Source organism: Pseudorasbora parva, chromosome 17 (assembly GCF_024679245.1).
Source record: "Pseudorasbora parva isolate DD20220531a chromosome 17, ASM2467924v1, whole genome shotgun sequence".
Taxonomy (NCBI): Eukaryota; Metazoa; Chordata; class Actinopteri; order Cypriniformes; family Gobionidae; genus Pseudorasbora; species Pseudorasbora parva.
The window spans coordinates 42,237,849-42,261,835 of record NC_090188.1 but is presented as its reverse complement, the minus strand read 5'-3'; the positions used below and the strand labels follow the sequence as shown (position 1 = coordinate 42,261,835).

Here is a 23,987-nt window from a genome sequence, read left to right as displayed (position 1 = left end):
TGCTGGGTTTAATGGATTCAGTTGTTAAGCTGAAGCCTTCTACCTCTGCTCTCGATATTGTTCCTACCCAATTTTTTAAACAGGTATTTGATAGTGTTGGGGTCTGGATTCTAGAAATTATAAATAAGAGCCTTCTTTCTGGGTCTGTTCCTGCTTTTTGTAAACATGCTTTGGTTAAACCTCTGTTGAAAAAGCCAAACCTGGACACAACTGTCCTATCACATTTTAGGCCAATTTCTAACTTACCGTTTATTGCAAAAATTTTAGAGAAAGCTGTGTTTTTGCAATTAAATAGTTTTTTGGCCACTAACAGTATTCTAGAAAAATTCCAGTCTGGTTTTATGAAAAATCATAGTACTGAGTCTGCACTTCTAAGAGTACTGAATGATATTTTATTACTAGTTGATTCTGGGAACTCAGTAATTTTAGTACTCTTAGATTTGAGTGCAGCTTTCGATACAGTGGACCATAGCATTCTTTTATCACGCCTTGAAAAGTGTGTGGGAATCCAAGGAACTGCCCTGAGCTGGTTCAGATCTTATCTTAGTAATCGAACCTTTTCAGTAGGTATTGGTCATGCTACTTCATCTGTAGCATCTCTTACCTGTGGTGTTCCTCAAGGGTCTATTTTGGCTCCCATTTTGTTTTACCTTTACATGCTTCCACTAGGTTCAATTTTTAGGAAGCATGGAGTGTCTTTTCATTTGTATGCAGACGACACCCAAATCTATTTACCCCTAAAACATAATGACAAGCATGGCTTAGAAACATTGCTTGCATGCTTAGCGGATGTACAATCTTGGATGTCTTTGAATTTTTTGCATCTAAATGAGTGCAAGACTGAAGCAATTGTCTTTGGGCCTTCAGTTAAAAAAGGAAATCTAAATCTTAACTGTGGTAAACTAAACTCTTATATCAAACCAACGGTTAAAAATTTGGGAGTTGTTCTTGATCTGTCCCTTAAATTTGACAAACATATAAATTCGGTTGTAAAATCATGTTTTTTCCATCTTAAACTACTGTCTAAAGTCAGATCTTTTTTATCTTTAAAAGACCTCGAAAGAGTTATACATGCCTTTGTTTTATCTCGCTTGGACTATTGTAACTCTTTGTATATCGGATTACCTCAATCTTCGATTGCAAGGCTTCAGATGGTCCAAAATGCCGCGGCTAGGTTTTTAACTAAGGTTCGTAAACGCGAACACATTACTCCAGTATTAGCGTCTCTTAATTGGTTGCCAGTGCATTATAGAGTTGAATTTAAAATTTTGTTGTTTGTTTATAAGTCGTTAAATGGTTTGGCACCTGCATATCTGTCAGATATTTTGATTGTAAATAAGTCAGTTAGATGTTTGCAATCCTCAGACAGTATTACATTGGCATATCCTAGAACAAGATTGAAGTTGCGAGGTGACCGTGCGTTTTCAGTGGCTGGTCCTAGGTTATGGAACAGTCTTCCATTATCTGTGAGGTCTGCATCGTCGATATATGAATTTAAATCGATGTTACAGTCTTACTTTTTAAATCAAGCATTCCATTCATTATAACTCATGGTTTCCTTTTAAGCTTAAATTTAGTGATGTATTGTTATTATTATTATTATTTTTTTAAATTATTATTATTTTATTTTTTTAATTTCTCTTTTATTGTTGTGTTTATATTATTATTTATTATTCTTATTTTTATTACTGTTCTTTGTACAGCACAGTGGTCAACTTTTGTTGTGTTTATTTGTGCTTTATAAATAAATAAATGAAATGAAATGAAGATAGGAAGTATGCTAATAGGTCGATAATTAGCAGGGTCTAGTTTATCACCCGATTTGTATATTGGTATGACATTTGCAACCTTCCAACTCAACGGAACGACTGCCTGCGTAATCGACAAATTAATTAAATGGGTCACAGGCACTAAAATACAAGATAAGCCCAGATTTGTACAGTGGATGAGAAACCACCGTCTTAATTTCCTCCCGCATCCTATTAGTGCTAGCCTGGATCAGCTGAACTCAGCCCCGCTCACAAAATCTGAGCTCGGGTTCGGTCTGGCCTCGATCCATAGAAGAGTAATTATGGCTGAACAGAAACTGACCAATGAGATCATCAGGGCGGGCTTTAGAAACTGACCAATGAGATCATCAGGGCGGGCTTTAGCCGATGACGGACAGATGATCAACAGTAACTGACCAATGAGATCATCAGGGCGGGCTTTAGCCGATGATGGACAGATGATCAACAGTAACTGACCAATGAGATCATCAGGGCGGGCTTTAGCCGATGATGGACAGATGATCAACAGTAACTGACCAATGAGATCATCAGGGCGGGCTTTAGCCGATGATGGACAGATGATCAACAGTAACTGACCAATGAGATCATCAGGGCGGGCTTTAGACGATGACGGACCGATGATCAACAGAAACTGACCAATGAGATCATCAGGGCGGGCTTTAGACGATGACGGACCGATGATCAACAGTAACTGACCAATGAGATCATCAGGGCGGGCTTTAGACGATGACGGACCGATGATCAACAGTAACTGACCAATGAGATCATCAGGGCGGGCTTTAGACGATGACGGACCGATGATCAACAGAAACTGACCAATGAGATCATCAGGGCGGGCTTTAGACGATGACGGACCGATGATCAACAGAAACTGACCAATGAGATCATCAGGGCGGGCTTTAGACGATGACGGACAGATGATCAACAGAAACTGACCAATGAGATCATCAGGGCGGGCTTTAGCCGATGACGGACAGATGACCAACAGAAACTGACCAATGAGATCATCAGGGCGGGCTTTAGACGATGACGGACCGATGATCAACAGAAACTGACCAATGAGATCATCAGGGCGGGCTTTAGACGATGACGGACCGATGATCAACAGAAACTGACCAATGAGATCATCAGGGCGGGCTTTAGCTGATGACGGACAGATGATCAACAGAAACTGACCAATGAGATCATCAGGGCGGGCTTTAGCCGATGACGGACAGATGACCAACAGAAACTGACCAATGAGATCATCAGGGCGGGCTTTAGCCGATGATGGACAGATGACCAACAGAAACTGACCAATGAGATCATCAGGGCGGGCTTTAGCCGATGATGGACAGATGATCAACAGAAACTGACCAATGAGATCATCAGGGCGGGCTTTAGCCGATGATGGACAGATGATCAACAGAAACTGACCAAGGAGATCATCAGGGCGGGCTTTAGCCGATGACGGACAGATGATCAACAGAAACTGACCAATGAGATCATCAGGGCGGGCTTTAGACGATGACGGACCGATGATCAACAGAAACTGACCAATGAGATCATCAGGGCGGGCTTTAGCCGATGACGGACAGATGACCAACAGAAACTGACCAATGAGATCATCAGGGCGGGCTTTAGCCGATGACGGACAGATGACCAACAGAAACTGACCAATGAGATCATCAGGGCGGGCTTTAGCCGATGATGGACAGATGATCAACAGAAACTGACCAATGAGATCATCAGGGCGGGCTTTAGACGATGACGGACAGATGATCAACAGAAACTGACCAATGAGATCATCAGGGCGGGCTTTAGCTGATGACGGACAGATGATCAACAGTAACTGACCAATGAGATCATCAGGGCGGGCTTTAGCCGATGACGGACAGATGACCAACAGAAACTGACCAATGAGATCATCAGGGCGGGCTTTAGCCGATGATGGACAGATGACCAACAGAAACTGACCAATGAGATCATCAGGGCGGGCTTTAGCCGATGATGGACAGATGATCAACAGAAACTGACCAATGAGATCATCAGGGCGGGCTTTAGCCGATGATGGACAGATGATCAACAGAAACTGACCAATGAGATCATCAGGGCGGGCTTTAGACGATGACGGACCGATGATCAACAGAAACTGACCAATGAGATCATCAGGGCGGGCTGATGATCTCATTGGTCACACCCCATAATTACAGCCCAATGGAGCATCAGACTCATATTCTGAGTCTGACCACGTCAGGCTAGTGAACTGTATTTATGACAAAAAAACTACACAAATGCAGATATCATAATGTATCAATAAATGCACATACATTGCCCTGCTTTTGACGCGGATGCTGCTATGTTTTGTGATATAACGTTCGCGGTGTCTCATCACGAATGATTTGGTGTAATGTTCAAAAAACAAGACTTACGGTGGACCATTCATGTTCTCTTCAAACTGCTTCTCTGCCGGGCCGTCACATCTCCCACCGAACCACAGACACTGTAGTGTTATTGTGTGTGTTTCATGTTATCCATTATTCTTTCATTCTGTGTTATGGGTTTATTTCGTGCCTATTCACAGATAGTGTGAGGATGTATATGACGTTATATGAGTATGTATTTAAGTGAACTTGAATGTACATACATGGCATGAATAAAATGTTTACATTACCAGCTCCTAATTCCACACTTTTTTGAAAAGTGTGAGACTGCATGCATGTGTGTTAATGTACATATTTGTATTTATCATTGTTGAAATGGATTCACGTAAAAACAACGACAAAGAAGCACTGTGTGTAACTTACATGTTAATTTGTTTAATATCATCCTTCCTTTACATGAGTATTGAGTATTCACCAGCACAAAACACCACCATGCAGGTTTTGCTAACTTTATTTTTTTAGGAAACCTGTGGAGTCGATGTCGCTGGACACACACTGCAAAAAATGCTTTTCTTACTTAGTATTTTTGTCTTGTTTCTAGTCCAAAGATCTAAAAATTCTTCAAACAAGAAGTATTTACTAGACAAGCAAACGTAATTGTCTTATTTTGGGAAGAAATAACTCAAAATGAAGAGAGTTTTTGCTTAAAATAAGATAAATAATCTGCCAATGGGGTGAGAAAAATAATCTTGTTTTCTGTTTGAATTAAGATTATTTTTCTCACCCCATTGGCAGATTATTTATCTTATTTTAAAGGTGCACTATGTAGTATTTTTGCAGTAAAATATCCAAAAACCACTAGGCCGGTGTTATATATTTTGTTCAGTTGAGTACCTACAATATCCCAGATGTTTCCAACTATTTGTAAATTGTGAGAAAATTGCTATTTTAACTGAGGACCGGGACGTGTCAGTATAGTGTTTGAGGGAGTCGCCTGTCAATCGAGTCATATCTGCGCTACCCTCGGTTTCGGCTTTTATTTGGCAGGAGCGCTTTACTCTTAGCAGTGTGAACAAGTGAACGCACGGAGTAACGTCATAACATCGTTTTAAACACACTTAAATGTATCTAATATGATAAACAGAGCTGCTTTACCTCATAATCATAACCGGAAGAGCGGATCTGTGCAGGCGCCCGGCGAATGTGTCCCGTCCCGTCATAATAAAAGTCCCGGTATTCGCGAGGCGGGTATTTGTTTAACAATCGCTCCAGCAGCTGTGCTCAGCTCCTCAACACTCGGTCCTGCTCTGCTTTAGACTACAGTAACGTTAATAACCGCATGAACGTGATTTCTGCCCGAGTCCTATTGTCCACCGGCTGTGAGGTGAAGACCACATGTCCCAAGATGCTGCGCTCACACTTTGTCATCAAACTACGCATTTGTTTTGCATAGGCGCCCTCTAGTGGACGGAAAGCTGCATAGTGCACCCCCTAAAGAAGACAATAATTTGTACTTGTCTAGTAAATGTTTCTTAATGTTAGAATTTTTAGATATTTTGACTAGAAACAAGACAAAAATACTAAGTAAGAAAAGCATTTTTTGCAGTGCAATAACTTACCATGACAATGACAAACTGAAATAGAAAAACGACCGAAAATACACAGACTCGTACTGAATACCAACTCAAAATAAACAAGCGTTTTTTACAAACAGCCAATGAAACGGCCACTTTATCTAATACATTTGTGCTCTTGTGTCTTTTTAAAACATTTTAAATCCTGCATCACCTTTACATATTGTATTTTCCTACAAGGTTATATATTCATTTTGAAAAATATTGTACCTGCAATATGCTCTTAATGGCTCCAACAGTTTGTAAAATAAAAAAATAAAAAAAACACACAGGCTAGGGCCTAGATTTGAGCTTCTTGTTTGCAAGTGTAACGTAAGTAACAAACTCATTTAAATTTCAGTAATTGTGTGCATTCCTCCCAAAATTGATGAGGCCCCCTCGTTCCCTATGTCCTGCCTCCGACCCTGTTCTGGCCTATTTTGCCGTTTATTTTGGTCATTTAATGTGTAATGAAAAATGTCTTATTAAATCAGACAACAAAAAAAGGATTCATTTTGACTAGTGAACTCAGATGTGTATATGATGGAGACTGTAGTGTGACGCAGAAGGACCCGACACACACCTGTGATACAGCATCCTCCTATAGTGAAAAAGGCCAGCTCAAAGCGTCCTCTTGTTTTGTTGGCTCCGGTCGGTAAAATGAACTCATCTGAATCCTGCGAGCACATGAGAAAGACAGCCATCCATTACATCTCATACATTCAAATCAAATAAAGGCAGCTTACGGCCAGATCTCACCTGTAAGAGATACTTGGGGTCCACGTTAAGGTATGGAGAGATGGGACTCATGCCTGTCACTGTTCAGAGAAGCAAACTTTAGTAATCTGCTGAAGATGGATAGTTAGTAATTAGTGATATAATAAGAGATATGCCAGACTTACATGGCACTCCAGCGAGCTCAGTCTTTGAATACTGAGGGCCAGATCCAAACAGACCCAAGCCTCCTGGACTTCTGGAGCCTGATGGATCCTTGTCCATTTTTAGAGGTTCGTACACCTTTTTACTCAACTAAACATTTAAAGATATGCCTAACTTATGGCAATAGCGTTGAGCAACTACTGTTAGCCAACAAATGTAATCTGTTCCCCTGATTAGATTTAACTTAGCAGACAGTAATAATGTCAGAGAAGGACTCTAGACAGTTACACTTGAAAATCAGTCATTTATCGCCCTCAAAAACACAATTAAATGGTTTAATTGTTCACTATTTTCACCGAACTCGTGCCACAACTTCATGACGCACGTTCAACCTGACGATCCACTTGTTTGCCGTAAAGTAAACTGTGGACGTTCATTTAACTACCCCTTACAAACAGTTCTCATCCCTCAAACCCACGCGTCAAACGTGTTAGTATGTTATAATCTGAGAGAGCACTGTTAGTGCGGTGATGGGGACGAACTGTGGTTATGAAATGAATACTTGCGAAGCTTCATCGAAGCACATCCACGACAGTTTTTGCGACAGAAAACGATTTCTGGCCAGATCAATATATACGGAAACTGAAACGATTTGCGATTTGGAAAACAGTTGAAAAAGTGTATATTAATAACTAAAATTATAAAGGTTCATAAAAAATAAGGTAATCCTCTCTCTCTCTCTCTCTCTCTCTCTCTCTCTCTCTCTCTCTCTCTCTCTCTCTCTCTCTCTCTCTCTCTCTCTCTCTCTCTCTCTCTGTGTGTGTGTGTGTGGGTGGGTGTATATATATCATCTTGTTGTCTATATTTAAACAACTTTTATGTAAAATATGATCAAGAACAGCACTAAATAAAAAATAACATGCATTTTTTTCACAGATTCTGCAAGCGGTTCAAAACTTTCAAGCAGCACTGTACATACATACATACATATAACAGTTAAACGTTGCAAAAAATAAAATAATAATGATAATAATAATAATAATAATAATAATAATAATAATAATAATAATATAATAATGATAATAATAATAATTACCAATAATAATACTGATTACCAATTTCAGTCATTTGCAGGCAGTCCATTGAGTTATATTTATATACCATTGAGTATATTATATTTTCAGAAAACATTTTGTATTCAGATTTTATTGACGTGAACAATGGAATGCGGAAGTCAATCCGTGTGTTTTATACATCACCGGTGACGCGCCGCCGGGGGGGTGCTGGGTTGTGAAGTGACATCCGTGACGTCACCGGCGGTGATCTGACAGAGGTGCGGCAGAACCGAACCGATTCCCGACGCAACGACCAAACTACACACTCCGTGCTTGGTAATTACTTTAAAATACATTTTAAACACGCTTGGCGGATTGCACAGTGTTTGAACGTCGGATGCTTCGGGGTAATCGATCACAACGAAGAGCAGTCGGGGACAGGAAGACGCGCTGTGATAATATTACAGCGGCTCATATTGAGGACTTTAAACACAACAGATCGTGCAGTCGGTCCACCGGCCATATGGCACCTGATCAGAACCACACATTCGGCTCTTTCTGAAGCGCATTGGGTTGTTTTTGCTCCAAGCATCCGATGGTTAACCGATCAAAAGGTATTTTAAACACCCAATCGGCTCACGGATTGCGCTTTCCGTCATGCACAGCTCGAAATGATCTGTGATTATTATATATATTCTCGTGCAATCGTAAGTACGAGTTATTTTAGAGTGTTTTGGCTGTAGTATAGAAAGTACACCTTGTACACATCGTATTCAATTTCAGTGTGTGAGTGTGTGTGTGTGTGTGTGTGGGCCTCGGTGTGAGATATACGCGTAGATCTGTCTGTAATGCTGAATATATGTATAATGACATTTATATGTTATGTGTAAGTACAGTAAGGCTTTGCCGAACGCCTCTTTCGTGCCATTATTACAAGGTCAGAGTGATTCATGGCTATTATTATTGTCTGTATTTTAGTATTGAGACCGTGAAACGTTCTTGACGTGGTCAACTTGAACGCAAACGATATTAAAGGCTCTTACATGAAGAAAAATACAGTTGGACACTCGGTTGCAGCCCCATTTAATCCTTTCCCACAATGCACCGTGTCGTTGCACACACACACACACACGGTTGTTTCCTGTTTACCGTTGTAACGCTTTTGTTTGCTTGCTTTTCTCTTGTTGTCGCGGGTTTAAGTACTTGGGTTTGCATGTGTTTTCCCACGATTGATCAGAGAAGGTGAGTTTATAAATAAATGACTCCGACGTAAACACGCGAAAAACGCGACTCGCCGAGCCTTCGCGGCATCCCGCGGATGAGGAAATACCCTGGCGCGAAGCGGAGCTTTCATTTTACACACCATCGACATATTAACGCGTTTGACAGAGTTCGCACGAGTCGCGGAACGATTCTTCAGGACGTTCTCTAAACGTCAGAATTATTCTTTAAAATGTTTGGAAATGCTGTTTATAAACGTTCTCCAAATATCAGAGTGATTCCTCTGAACGTTATTTCAAATATCGGAATGATTCTTTTGGACAGCCTCCAAATGTCAGAATGATTCTTTTGGACAGCCTCCAAATGTCAGAATGATTCTTTTGAACAGCCTTCAAATGTCAGAATGATTCTTTTGAACAGCCTCCAAATGTCAGAATGATTCTTTTGAACAGCCTCCAAATGTCAGAATGATTCCTTTGAACGTTATTTCAAATATCAGAGTGATTCTTTTGAACGGCCTCAACATGTCAATGATTCCTCTGACCTTTATTTCAAATATTAGAATGATTCTTTAGAGTGTTCTGTAAATATCAGAGTGATTCTTTTGAACAGCTTCCAAATGTCTGAATGATTCCTCTGAACGTTATTTATTTCAAAAATCAAAGTGATTCTTTTGAACAACCTCCAAATGTCAGAATGATTCCTCTGAACGTTATTTCAGATATCAGAGTGATTCTTTTGAATGGCCTCCAAATGTCAGAATGATTCCTCTGAACAGCCTCCAAATGTCAGAATGATTCTTTAGTGTTCTGTAAATATCCGTGTACTAGAACCTTCTCCGAAAGTGTGCCTGATTCTTCAGGGTGTTCTCGTTTGGATCTCTTATATCTGGAATAGTCCATTTGGCTGTTGTCAACTGTGCAGATATTGTAATCATGCATACATCCTTACAACAACAAAAAACACCCAAAGAGGAAGTCAAATATCTTGCGTAGATCAGGAGTCTCCATGCAGCCTATACTAATTTTTCAGTGTAAAAAAGTCACTGCTTGGATTTAAATAGGCAAATGCTTGAGTCATTATTGCAGTGATTATGATGTTTCTAGCATGCTATATATGTTTGGCAACAGTTCTTCTCACCCCGACTGATGGAGTGTGTAGCTTTTCAGCTCTTCAGGAAGACACATCATGGCCATATTCCAGGAGGACAATGTCAAGATTCATCAGCTCAAACTGAGAGGGAATGGCCGAGGAGCATTTCCACAAACAAGAGCAGACCTTAAAGGGTTAGTTCCCCCAAAAATAAAAATCCTGTGATTAATTCCTCCTGTGGTTGGCCAGCCGTCAGACCTCCGCTCATCTTCAGACAAAGATGAAGATATTAGTGTTGAAATCCGATGGCTCAGAAAGGCCTTCATTGACACCAATGTCATTTCCTCTCTCAAGACCCATAAAGGCACTAAAGACGTCGTTACAAAGCCCATCTCACTACAGCGGCTCTACAATCATTTATGAAGACAAGAGAAGAGTTTTTGTGCACAAAACCCCCCCTAAATAACGACTTATATAGTGATGGGCTGATTTCAATACAAAGAGTCGAACCGTTATGAATCAATGAATCGACTCATGATCCGGATCGCCAATGTCACGTGATTTCAGCAGTTTGACACGTGATCCGAATCATGAATCGATTCACTGAATCATAACGATTTGAAGCTTTGTTTTGAAATCGGCCCATCACTATATAAGTCGTTATTTAGTGTTTTTTTGCGCACACAAACTCTTCTGGTCTCTTCATAAATGATTGTAGAGCCGCTGTAGTGAGATGGGCTTTGTAACGACGTCTTTAGTGCCTTTATGGGTCTTGAGAGAGGAAATGACATTGGTGTCAATGAAGGCCTTTCTGAGCCATCGGATTTCAACACTAATATCTTCATCTGTGATGAGCGAAGGTCTTATGGGTGTCGAACGACATTAGGGAGAGGAATTAATGACAGAATGTGCATTTTTGGGTGAACTAACCCTTTAAAGGATTAGTTCACTTCAGAATTTGCATCTCCTGATCATTTGCTCACCCACATGGCATCCAGGATTTTTAATATGGATTTTTCTCCATATAGTGAACTTCAATGGGAACCAATGGGTTGAAGGTCCAAATTGCAATTTTACGCATTACATATTTACGTTGGAAAGGTCCCCCAGTGTTTATAAAGCGAGCGTCAAACGGCCTTTACAAAAAAGGTAAAACAACAAGGTCAGACTATTTGAAGTTAGAGGAGAAAATTAGCTTTTCGCCGTTCTGCCTGATCTTTTTCCAACGTGATTACGTGTAGCGCATCGCAGAGCTAGGGCAAGATGAGTATTTGTGGTTAAAAAGTATACACATTTTTAATCGTTTCGCTAGATAAGACCCCTATTCCTCGGCTGGGATCGTGAAGAGCCTTTTGAAACTGCAGTTTGGACCTTCAACCCGTTGGTTCCCATTGAAATCCATTATATGGAGAAAAATCCTGGAATGTTTTCCTCAGAAACTTTAAAATAATTTCGACTGAGGAAAGAAAGGCATCTGGGATGACATGGGGGCGAGTAAATTATCAAGTATTTCTAATTTTGAAGTGAACTAATCCTTTAAATTCATTGAAAGTCAATCAATCAACTTTATTTATATAGCGCTTTTACAATCACGATTGTGTCAAAGCAGCTTAGTCTTTATTGTCAACACAAGATCTTGATCAAAAATGTATGCACCTCTACATGAAAATAAATGTTGCGATGTTATCTCAATCAAGAGGTTTATTCATTTTTCTTCAAGACCTTGGCTGCGTTCGGAACCGCCTACTTCCTTACTATATAGTAAAAGCAGTAGGCGAGCGAATAGTATGTCCAAATCCTTAGTATTCATAAAAGAGTAGGTGAGAACCACCAGGCGTTTGGACTATTTCTCTCGAGATTCGGACATGCGTGTACTTAAGTTGCGTCCGAATATGCCTCATGTGTGGAAATGCTCCTCGGCCATTCCCTCTCAGTTTGAGCTGATGAATCTTGACATTGTCCTCCTGGAATATGGCCATAATGTGTCTTCCTAAAGAGCTGAAAAGCTACACACTCCATCAGTCGGGGTGAGAAGAACTGTTGCCAAACATATATAGCATGCTAGAAACATCATAATCACTGCAATAATGACTCAAGCATAGGCTCTTAAGGGGATAGTTTACCCAAATATTTAAATTACCCCATAATTTACTCTCCTCAAGTCATCCTTGGTGTATATAACTCTTCTTTCAAGGGCTGTAATCTCCCAGTCGATTAGTAGATTCTGGCTCGACCAAAATTGAGATTGGTCGATTATTTGCCATGTTCATTTCATCAGGTGGAAAGCACTAGTTGCTAATGGGGGTGTTTTCAGAGCACCCGTTTCACAGGTAACACCCCCCTTGTTTTCACTTCATTTGGATTGGCCCAACCCACTGGAGAAGAGAGACAGATTGAAGTAGGCTATTTGCTGTATTATTTATTTAATTGTGAGAGCGTTTTCATAGTCTGTCAGTATTTTTCAGTTATACACTTGTTTTCGTTTCTGCTCTTGATCTGGCTTGTTTAATACATTTTCCTTTTTTATTAAAGGTGGGGTCAGTGCTATCTGGTAACCGTTGTTGATATTTCAAATCACCAAAATAAACACGCCTACCCCCAAAAAGGGTCTCGGCCCTATATTGATAGCTCCGCCCCACACATACGTAACCCAGGCAACGACTACGGCAGAATCTGTGTAACTAATCCAGATCGAATATTCAATGAAAAAGTCGCCCCTTCATCACAAAAACACAAACCGTTCTCATGAACAACTCGATAGAACACGAGCCGACAGTCCAGCTGACGACATATTACAATTATGTCCGGATGGGTTATATAGATGTAAAGAGGAAGCATATATTGGGAGTATAGTATCTTACCTGTCGGACACATTTTGTGAGCTGATCTTGAAACACTGAGGGGATTTAGATGCTCCATACGGTGTGGGAATGAACGGGTCTTTATCATCGCTGAAGTGAGCCACAATACGATCGCAAATGGACAAACAAGAGAACATGACACACGAGCATAGTCAAGCAAAAGCAGCATATATTAGTTCTTTCTTGGCTAATGTCCGTCCTGTGTGACTCGTGTGTTTTGAATAATGAGTGCACTGAGCCTCTCTTCTCACCATAGACACGCCCCTTACCTGCTGATTGGCTCACTCTCTTCTCACCATAGACACGCCCCTTACCTGCTAATTGGCTCACTCTCTTTTCACCATAGACACGCCCCTTACCTGCTAATTGGCTCTCTCTTCTCACCATAGACACGCCCCTTACCTGCTGATTGGCTCACTCTTCTCACCATAGACACGCCCCTTACCTGCTGATTGGCTCACTCTCTTCTCACCATAGACATGCCCCTGACCTGCTGATTGGCTCACTCTCTTCTCACCATAGACACGCCCCTTACCTGCTGATTGGCTCACTCTCTTCTCACCATAGACACGCCCCTTACCTGCTGATTGGCTCACTCTCTTATTGCCATAGACACGCCCCTTACCTGCTGATTGGCTCACTCTCTTCTCGCCATAGACACGCCCCTTACCTGCTGATTGGCTCACTCTTCTCACCATAGACACGCCCCTTACCTGCTGATTGGCTCACTCTCTTTTCACCATAGACACGCCCCTTACCTGCTGATTGGCTCACTCTCTTCTCGCCATAGACACGCCCCTTACCTGCTGATTGGCTCACTCTTCTCACCATAGACACGCCCCTTACCTGCTGATTGGCTCACTCTCTTCTCACCATAGACACGCCCCTTACCTGCTGATTGGCTCACTCTCTTCTCACCATAGACACGCCCCTTACCTGCTGATTGGCTCACTCTCTTTTCACCATAGACACGCCCCTTACCTGCTGATTGGCTCACTCTCTTCTCGCCATAGACACGCCCCTTACCTGCTGATTGGCTCACTCTCTTCTCACCATAGACACGCCCCTTACCTGCTGATTGGCTCACTCTTCTCACCATAGACACGCCCCTTACCTGCTGATTGGCTCACTCTCTTCTCACCATAGACACGCCCCTTACCTGCTGATTGGCTCACTCTCTTCTCACCATAGACACGCCCCTTACCTGCTGATTGGCTACAAGTCTGTTATTCCACTCGGCCCAAGTCCTTTGTCTAAAACGGTTTTGAAATAACACTTACCCCACCTTCAAGGTGGACGTGGCTTTTGTGTTTAAGAGTAAAAGTTTAAGTTAATAGTCTATTCGTGTCTCCGCGGCGAAGCTGAGCTTCGAGCGGCACAGAACAGCTGAAATGATAGTGTGTGTCAGTTATTATAATACATATGACAAAAACAATTGAATTATGTTGCATATTCCTCAAAAGTTCTCGTGATGATATCACTGGTTAACAACATAGCTTAGGATTTCCCAAAATATAGTACTATGATATTGAGAAATTGCACGTGATGCAACGCTGTAGAGCCGACAGAATCATTTCAGTGCAAAATAATCAGGTCAAACACCATTTAATATTCTGCAAATAGCCTACTAGTTGTTATGTTTATTTATAATTAATTTAGGCAGACAACAAGGCTAATAAGTACTGCACAGTGCGCAGCTAATTCATTTAACAGTTTTTTTTCCTAATGTAATTTTTAGTCTAAAAATTTTTCTTTGGTTGATTACAGTCCTACTTCTGTCAGACGAATACAAATCTGAGTAATATTAATAAATGTCCTCTTTTCCAAGCATTATGATAGGAGTAAATGGCAGCCCAAAATTTGAATCCCAATAAAGTGCATCCATCGATTATAAATGTACTCCACACATCTCCGGGGTTAATAAAGGCCTTCTGAAGCAAACCGATGGGGTTTTGACAAAAACATTTTTTTTAAAAATCGAAACAATAGACCCTTTTACTGTTTGTATACAATGATGACGTAGCAACGTATGTGCGCGCATTTTGGCGACAAACTGTGGCGAGAATCAGCAGCATGTCAAGCTACGTGAGCGGATTAAGCAACACAAACCGAGAAAATTATTTTAAAAAGTTGACTTTATCAAATGGTATTCGGCTACCAGATCCGTGTTCTACAGTGGAGTGGAGAGAAGACGTTAGCAGATGGCCAGGTGGTCGGATATATACGTATTTAGTAGAGAAACCGAGCGTGTACACCCGAGACAAGCATATAAATCACTGGATGCTTATGAATACGTTGTCTGTGGGCATGTACAAAATGTCCAATACAATTTTCTACATTTATTCTTATTCTTCACACAGACATACATTTATCATTTTCCTTACATTTTGTTATTGATTCGTGTCGACACTTCTGCTTAAAGTTTAATTTTGTAATGCTATAACGTTAGTACTTTAATAGCAACTATGTTGCTTGCATACATTTCTCAGATGGTTATTTTGCAATTAAACTATTAATAAAATCATTACAAATGAAATTGATAAATACTGTGATTATTGATATGATAATCTGGGGGATTATACATATCACACCAGTGAATGTACATTATACACACCAGTGGCATAATGCATAAAATGTACATTATACACATAAAATGTACATTATACACACCAGTGGCAGCCAATGTTGGGAGGTTTATTATAAATAATTAAGTTTCAAGTGCAGTAAATGTTTTACAAATGATTTTTTTTATGCGAGCATTTTTATGTCCTCGTTCCAATTAATGCATTTAATCGCCTGCGTACCGCCAGTTCTTCTGAAACGGCCGTGATCCTGTCAGAATCCTATAAAACTTAAGCCCATTGGTGGAATAGCGATTAGTGCAACCGAAAACGCAACAGCCAGATGCTGGGAATACATTTTGATGCTGGGAAACCGTTTTGATAAACTTTCGGAGTTGCTCACACGTTAGAACCACTGGGGAACAACACCACTTCCGTTGCCAAAATGCGCGCGCAACTCTTTGATCACGTGGGCTGTAAAAGGGTCTATACAAAATGCCGTCTTCAAGTAGTGAGGGTGTTTTTTGTTGTTGTTGTGTTTTGTCCTCTCTCTTCTTAAAAAGAGAAAAAGAAAGGAAATATTGGGTCCATCATCCACTCCTGCGGTGGTGTAGAGAGGAAGGAGATTTCCTCCTTATCAAGGAGCTGCGGGATCATCCAGACCGATTTAAAGTTTACTTTAGGATGGCAGTGTTATATCTGTGAAACCAAAGAAAGGCAAAGTAGATTTTTGTGTCTATTTGGAGTCTCCAAATTCCCGGCTGCAAAAACAAACAAATTTTACACCAAAAATCCCACTTTTACTACTTATTAAAAGCACTTCCCAAAAGTGTTTTGATTTTCTTTTTCGTCAAACAGACACATTTAATGAATGAATGACATTGCAGCAAGCTACTGTTTAGCTGACTTGAGCGGATCGTTTTGTGTAGCCTCGATTTTGACATCCGTATCTACCATCCTTTCCAAGCCTCCGCTATCGTCAGCCTCAATGTCTCTGTATTCTATATCTTTATAATCTGCACTTTGCTTTTCGTACAGTGCTTTGTGCTGCAATGCTATTGGCATTTTTGAATTTGCCGTTCGCTTACGGTGGCTTTGAGTTGTCAAAACGTCTCTCAAAATGCATTTTTACAGATTCGAAAAACGCAAAAAATCGAACTTGTTCCGAATGTGGACGAAAGTTTCGGAGGCAGTGCGCAAGCGTGATTGACATAACGTGAGGGCAAATCTTTTTTTTTGACGTGCGAAAATTGGCATGTGAACTTCAGACTCCGTATGCAAAGGCTTTAACTGGCGCAACGACGATGTTGGACATAACGTAAGCATTTTTAACTGCGAGAGTCGCTACACTTTCTTTTTAAGTTGCGTACGGAAGGCGGTCCGCCAGAAGCTAGATGTTTTGCTTTATAACGTGTTAAATATGGATATTTTTCTTACACAAACACATTGATTCGCTTCAAAAGGCCTTTATTAGCCCACTGGAGCACTTTTATAATGGATGGAGGAACATTATTGGGTTTTTAATTAATATAACTGATTGTGTTCGTCTGAAAGAAGGGTCATGGACACCTAGGATGGCTTGAGGGCGAGTAAATCATGGGGTCATTTTCATTGTAGGGTGAACTTTTCCTTTAAGCATTTGCTGATTTAAATACAAACATCAACTTTTTTTTGGTTGGGCAGTGTTCATGTAGTAATGTTATGCCATGAGCATAAAAACATCTACACTGCAAAAAATGCTTTTCTTACTTAGTATTTTTGTCTTTTTTAAATTTAAAATATCTAAAAATGTTTACAATAGACACGTACATTTTATTATCTTGTTTTTGGAAAAAATAACTCACAATTAAGAGAGTTTTTGCTTAAAATAAGCAAAATAATCTGCCAATGGGGTAAGCAAAATAATCTTGTTATCTGTTTGAATTAAGATTATTTTTCTCACCCCATTGGCAGATTATTTATCTTAATTTATGCAAAAACTCTCTTAATTGTGAGTTATTTTTTCCAAAAACAAGACAATTGCTTTTTCTTGTGTAGTAAATACTTCTTGTTTTAAGAAAAGCATTTTTTGCAGTGTATTTTACTCAATATCAATTCAAAATTAACTACTACAGAAACTGTTTATTATACATTGACAAAGCATGGGGGGATAAAAATATCAGGCTGACTATCAGCCAATAATATTAAAAATATCTAAATGTTGGTTGATGTATGTTATTATTGCTTGTACTGTTTAATCAAACTGGAATATTTGTTTGTTTTTGTTTCCTTCTAGGATTTGCAGAGGTGTAAATTAAGCCTGGAATAGGCACTGCTCCCCAGTGAGAAAGCGACAGAAGGGCCGTGAAAATCAGCCCTAATGGAAGAGATCGAAACAGAGCTGACCTGCTCCGAGCAGGACGCTTTAGGAGCAGACTTCATCACGGTCGAGCTTGACACCCAGCCCATCGAGTATGTGGTCAAGTGGGCTGAGGTGGGCTCCAAATTCACCATAGCCTGTGTCAAAAAGGATTTGGACGAGGCTACTTGCTTCACCTCCGATCAGATAGTGAAAGTAGAACCGGATGAGACGTTCTTCGTCCCTTATGAGTCGGTGTACCCAGAATGTGAGGAAATCGATCCAAATTTGATCCCGACGCACGAGGAGGAGGTGGGAAGCGAATCGGACTCGGACGACAACGAACCGGAGAATAGCCAGCTGTGCGAAGACGAGGACGTTTCGGATATTTCCTGGGAGAAGGAGGCGTCTCAGACTAGAACCTATAAGTGCCACTTCTGCGGCAAGATCTACAGCCATTCCTCCAGTCTGGCTCGCCACCTGCACGTACACTCGGATAGATCGTCCCTCGCGTCCGCGAAAGGTTTCAGCAAATCGGGCGACAACAAAAAGTCTCTCCAGTGCAATCTCTGCGGAGTAAGGTGCAATGGGAAGCGGCTTTTGGCGATACACAAGAAATGCCACAAAACCAAGAGACTGCACACGTGCAACACCTGCGGGAAAACGTTCAATCACAGCTCCAGTCTGTCGCGGCATCGGCTGATCCACAAAAAAGGCTTGGATAAAAACGTTAGGCCCTTGTATCCAGCTCCAACCCCGGCGCCCATAATGACCCAGCACAGTTTCCCATCAAGCCACGGTACGAGTAAAAGAACGGGCGAGCGAGAGAAGCAGTACCAATGTGCCCAATGCGAAAGGGTCTTCAGCCACTCCGCCGGCCTATCAAAGCATCAGGTGGCTCACGTACGCCAATTGCTCAACTCGTACACACACGGAAAAGACACACTCGACAAGTCCTCAGACCTGAAAATCCGCCTAAAGTTGTGTTCCCGCGACAAGCCCAACTACTACACCCTCTGCAAGAAGAACAAGCACAATAAAGGGGGCAAGAAGAGGCTGTGCTTGCCGAACGAGGAGCGGCCGTACCCATGCCGAATGTGCGACAAACGCTTCAGCCACACCACCAGCCTGTCCCGGCACGAGCACACACACGCCAGCGACAAATGCTACGCCTGCAACATCTGCAAGAAGACCTTCATTCGGCTGTCTAATCTCAAGCAGCACCAGCAAACGCACGCTTCAGGCAAGCTCTACGAATGCCCGCAGTGTGGGAAAACTTTCGTTCATTCCTCCAGCTTCTCTCGCCATAAGAAGGTCCACGCGGCGATGAAACTTTCGCCCACGCTGGAAGACATTAAATGCGAGGAGGAGCTGGTTATCGACGAGGTGGCTCCGCTGGAATACGACTCCGACTGAGAAGGGCTGAAATTCTGGACTGTCCTGGTTCTGGCTCCGCCGGTTTGGGGAAAAAAATAGTTGTTGTGTTTTTGCAGTTTTTTGTTGACCCTCTCATTCTTATTTCACTGCAAAAAAGCTCTTCTTACTTCATAATTTTGTCTTGTTTCTAGTCTAAATATCTAACAATTCTTAAATCAAGATGCCTTTACTAGATTAGTAAAATGACATAAGATACTTTTTCTTGTTTTCTTAAGTGAGTTTTTGCTTAAAACAGGCAAAATGATCTGCCAATAATCTTGTTTCTGATTGAAATCTTGTTTCTTGTTTTCATCCCAATCAGATACAAGATTATTTTTCTCACCCCATTGGCAGATCATTTTGCCTGTTTAAGCAAAAACTCACTTCATTTTTGATTTTATTTTCAACAAAACAAGAAAAAATATCGTATGTCATTTTACTTATCTAGTCTTGATTTGAGAATATTTAGATATTTGGACTGGAAACAAGAAAAAAAAACCTAAATAAGAAGAGCGTTTTTTTTGCAGTGTTGACGCCATCCCTGGCTGTGTGGCTTCTTTCTAATAGTCTTGTAATTATAATAGCCCTTTTCGGCCACATTATCGGGGATATAGTAGCAATCTCAAGTTTTTGTTTTGGTTGACATTCCCTTGTTTTGTTCATTCACTGTTTACTGGGAAGCCGAATTGTGTAGTTAATTTATGTCCCCTCATCTTTAGGTGTCCACAAGAAAAACAACAGATGGCATTGGCAATGCAGGTGTTATTTATTTTTTCGGGCTTGCACTAAACCTGTGAACTCAAAGTACTTATCGAGGTGTGGGTTGGAGTAGAGGGGAGGGAAGTTTTGTACTCAAGAAGTCAATTTTATACGCAGTTTATTTGAACGTTGTTTGGTTTGAATCACTGATGTCCCCTGTAATTGTATTTATGCGACCTAATTTCTTAGACCAACAAATTTAAGGTTTTTCTCACTTGAAGGCTGGACACACAAGAACAGGTTTTGCTGTTTGGTTTTATGGGATGTTATAAAAAAAAACAAGTGTATACAGTTTTATTAAAAAACTGCTGGATGAGTGTTTTGGAGTGATTCGATTGTTCTAGCCCAGACAGTAACATAGTGTCGGCCTACATTTGTCCCACATCTGGCCTACATCTGACCTACACTTGGCCCACATCTGGCCTACATCTGACCTACACTTGGCCCACATCTGGCCTACATCTGACCTACACTTGGCCCACATCTGGCCTACATCTGACCTACACTTGGCCCACATCTGGCCTACATTTGGCCCACATCTGGCCTACATCTAACCTACATTTGGCCCACATCTAACCTACACTTGGCCCACATCTGGCCTACATTTGGCCCGCATCTGGCCCACATTTGCCCACATCTGGCCTACATTTGGCCCGCATCTGGCCTACATTTTGCCCATATCTGGCCTACATTTGTCCCACATCTGGCCTACATCTGACCTACATTTGTCCCACATCTGGCCTACATCTGACCTACACTTGGCCCACATCTGGCCTACATCTGACCTACACTTGGCCCACATCTGGCCTACATCTGACCTACACTTGGCCCACATCTGGCCTACATTTGGCCCACATCTGGCCTACATCTAACCTACATTTGGCCCACATCTAACCTACACTTGGCCCACATCTGGCCTACATTTGGCCCGCATCTTGCCCACATTTGCCCACATCTGGCCTACATTTGGCCCGCATCTGGCCCGCGCTGAATCCACATGATGTGGCCCGTATCTAGACCTGGCACTATGTTGCTGTCTGGGGAGTTTGACTAGTTTCCTCAACATGTTGTCTTTGGTACTTATTTCCTCTCGGATGTTCATTTGTCAAAATATGAAATCCATTGTGTCCATGGAGGGTGTTTATAATGATACATTTGATGCTTATTGGACATGGACATGTACAGATGCGCTTAAAATATTGTTCATATAAATTTGTGTGCACTTAATGAATATGAGAAAAGAATATACTCGCAAAGCGTGTGCTTTTTACTTCTTCTGTATATGTGTAAAAAGTTGCAGTTGCAAAAAAAGAAGTTCTATCTGATTTATTTTTCTGTATCTTCATAAGTTATGGAATAGCCAAGGGATTTCATATTTTAACAAGCATTGCACTATTGTATTTATAGACAGATGCACTACATATTTAGGAAATTGGAACGCGACTTTGGATCTCCCGGTCAACCTCAAATGAACGAGGCACGGAAATATCTTCCACGCATTTTGAAAAATCGATCAAGTGCCCTCAGCTACTTTTACTCTGTGCAAGACCAAAGCTCTTCAATGCACCACAGAAGACGTGCGGTTCAATCGGTCTCCTGTTCGATGTTCATGCACATTTGGACCTGCGCTCACCATTTACTGTCTGAATATAGTTGCTAGCCCATTCTTTGAGAAGAGTTGAGATGCACATGTGAAGCACAGATGACACTGTTGCACCCAGAATGATGTTGTCAAAAGAGAAAACGCTTTGGTACTCTCTATAGTTGTTGGTTGTTTTAATATATTTCCTTTGTTCTTGCCATTGTTTTCAATTATTTCCACTAATATAAGGTTTATCCTCTCCTGTCCACCCTCCTCATGGTTTGATTTATGTTTGTCATTTTCTTTGTTTTCAATTGCTGTCGCTATTTCATCTCTCGATGCAGCAGACCTACATCTATATAAAGATGTATGTTTTTGTATTGTGTTTGCCATTAGATTACAGTTTAAGAGTTCTGTCTTGAATTTTTGTAATAAATAAATTGGTTTATGAATCAGTGGTTAATCTGTATCTGTCTGTAATGAAGTCCACATATAAGAGACTAGTCCAGTTTGAATAATCAGACCTATTGCATACCACACTTAGCTACAGTGTGCCCTTCTCATCGTCTCAATCAATCAACTTTATTTATATCGCACTTTTACAATGACTATTGTTTCAAAGCAGCTTCACGGTGTTAAAAAGGACAATACTGCAACAAAGTTTGATTTCAATAACTGAAACCATGGGCCGGTGCATTAACTGCTAAGACCAGAAGTCATTTAATCAATAAGTTGTGACAACATATGTTTATACATTGCATTAACTTGATTTGATGGTCATACAAGATTTAACTTTTTTTTTTAAATTCATTTTAATATAAGTTAAGTTGTGTAAATATAAATGCACTGTCCAAACCTAAATGGTTTATAATTTACGGATACTTTGGACCTAAGTTTGGTGTTGTTTTAAAGACACTCAGCAGATTACTGCACTTCAAAAAAATGTTATGGAAGTTTAAATGTACTGTAAATCAAATGGACTGTACAAAATATATTTTTATTTTATATAAAATATATTTTACAAAATATGTTTTACTCTAAAATTACCATCAAATCAAAGTCATATCTTAAGTTGTGTTCCAAATTTGAAGTTGATATCACAAGAAAAAGGGTTAGTTCACTCAAAAATGTAAATTCTCCCTCCTGTGGTTGGACGCCTTTGTTCATCTTCACACACAGATGAAGATATTAGTGTTGAAATCCGATGGCTCAGAAAGGCCTTCATTGACATTTCCTCTCTCAAGACCCATAAAGGCACTAAAGACGTCGTTACAAAGCCCATCTCACTACAGCGGCTCTACAATCATTGATGAAGAGGCCAGAATAGAGTTAGTGCGTAAAAAAAAAAGTGGCTTTATTCAACTTTATTCTTGTCTTCCATCTGTGCCTCTGACTTTAAAGGGTTAGTTCACCCAAAAATGAAATGTCTGTCATTAACTCCTCGCCCTAATGTTGTTCCACACCCGTAAGACCTCCGTTCATCTTCACACACAGTTTAAGATATTTTATATTTAGTCCGAGAGCGTATGCAAGTTTATGCACACTATACTGTCCATGTCCAGAAAGGGAATAAAAACATCATCACAGTAGTCCATATGAGACATCAGTGGGTTAATTAGAGTCTCTTGAAGCATCAGAAATACATTTGGGTCCAAAAATAACAAAAACTACGACTTTATTCAGCATTGGCTTCTCTTCCGCGTTTGTGTTCAATCCTCAAATAAAGATTCAAACGGTTATGAATCAGCGAATTGATTCATGATTCGGATCGAGTGTCAAACTGCTGAAATCACGAGACATTGGCGATCCGAATCATGAATCAATTTGCTGATTCATATCCGTTTGAATCTTTATTTGAGATTCCCTTTAACTCTTTAACTCACGAAGCATCACGATCAAGCGGCAGAACATTAAACAGAGCCAGCAGGACAGAGGAACTGTGTTTAAAGCAGAAATGGTGCTAATGGAAGATGCGCTGTATCTCAGCTGTTGAATTCTACACTGATTTTTTTTTTTTTTTTTACTGCTTGTTCAAATTGCTTAGTTAAAATGAGCTAAAGCAACACAATTGCTTTACATTTTGTCCTAACTTAATTTGATTGTGGTCAATCCACTTAAATATAAGTCAGATTGAAGTAAAAACTTAATCCATTTGTGTTGTGTTACACACAAAGAAACAGTTGGTTTAACTTAAAAAAGTAAGTAACCTGGTTGCCTTAAAATTTTGAGTCTATTGAAATTAAAAATTTGAGTTGATGCAATGAAGGAAATGTGTTTACTAAATAGAAACTCAAAATATTATTGTATCTGAACCACATAAAAAAATTGATAAATCATGAAAATAGCACAATTTGGCATGTTTCACTGCGTCATCACAAATAAAACACACACAATTACCCAATATACTTACAAAATCTTTTAATAATATTTTAATAAAGATTGTCTAATCTCAAAAAA

General features: G+C 40.4%; 2 protein-coding genes and 1 long non-coding RNA gene across 5 annotated transcripts in view; 1 reads left to right on the top strand and 2 right to left on the bottom strand.

Annotated features, from left to right (window-relative positions):
- The window catches only part of timm23b (translocase of inner mitochondrial membrane 23 homolog b (yeast)), a 62,544-nt gene extending 55,238 nt beyond the window's left edge, over nucleotides 1-7,306 (bottom strand). The window contains exons 1-3 of the mRNA XM_067421914.1: nucleotides 6,669-7,306; nucleotides 6,526-6,584; nucleotides 6,350-6,443 (exon numbers count right to left, since the gene is read on the bottom strand). Of these exons, the coding sequence (XP_067278015.1) occupies nucleotides 6,350-6,443; nucleotides 6,526-6,584; nucleotides 6,669-6,765 (250 nt within the window). The 5' untranslated portion in view covers nucleotides 6,766-7,306. The remainder of the gene's footprint in view (nucleotides 1-6,349; nucleotides 6,444-6,525; nucleotides 6,585-6,668) is intronic.
- A 605-nt stretch (nucleotides 7,307-7,911) lies between these two features.
- Nucleotides 7,912-20,230, top strand: LOC137045012 (zinc finger protein 135). Of its 3 annotated transcripts, none has more exons than XM_067421434.1 (2): nucleotides 7,912-8,036; nucleotides 17,711-20,230. In XM_067421434.1, exon 2 carries the CDS (start codon nucleotides 17,795-17,797, stop codon nucleotides 19,187-19,189), a length of 1,395 nt encoding a protein of 464 aa, XP_067277535.1. In that variant the 5' UTR covers nucleotides 7,912-8,036; nucleotides 17,711-17,794; the 3' UTR covers nucleotides 19,190-20,230. The 3 variants fall into 3 exon arrangements, with proteins under 3 accessions (XP_067277535.1, XP_067277536.1, XP_067277537.1); XM_067421435.1 differs by lacking the exon at nucleotides 7,912-8,036 and adding an exon at nucleotides 8,065-8,314; XM_067421436.1 differs by lacking the exon at nucleotides 7,912-8,036 and adding an exon at nucleotides 8,830-8,942.
- LOC137045013 (uncharacterized) lies at nucleotides 20,044-20,541 on the bottom strand. The gene is made up of 2 exons (XR_010898675.1): nucleotides 20,389-20,541; nucleotides 20,044-20,344 (listed from the first exon to the last, which is right to left on the bottom strand). It is a non-coding gene; the product is annotated as an uncharacterized lncRNA (long non-coding RNA).
- Between the last annotated feature and the right edge of the window lie 3,446 nt (nucleotides 20,542-23,987).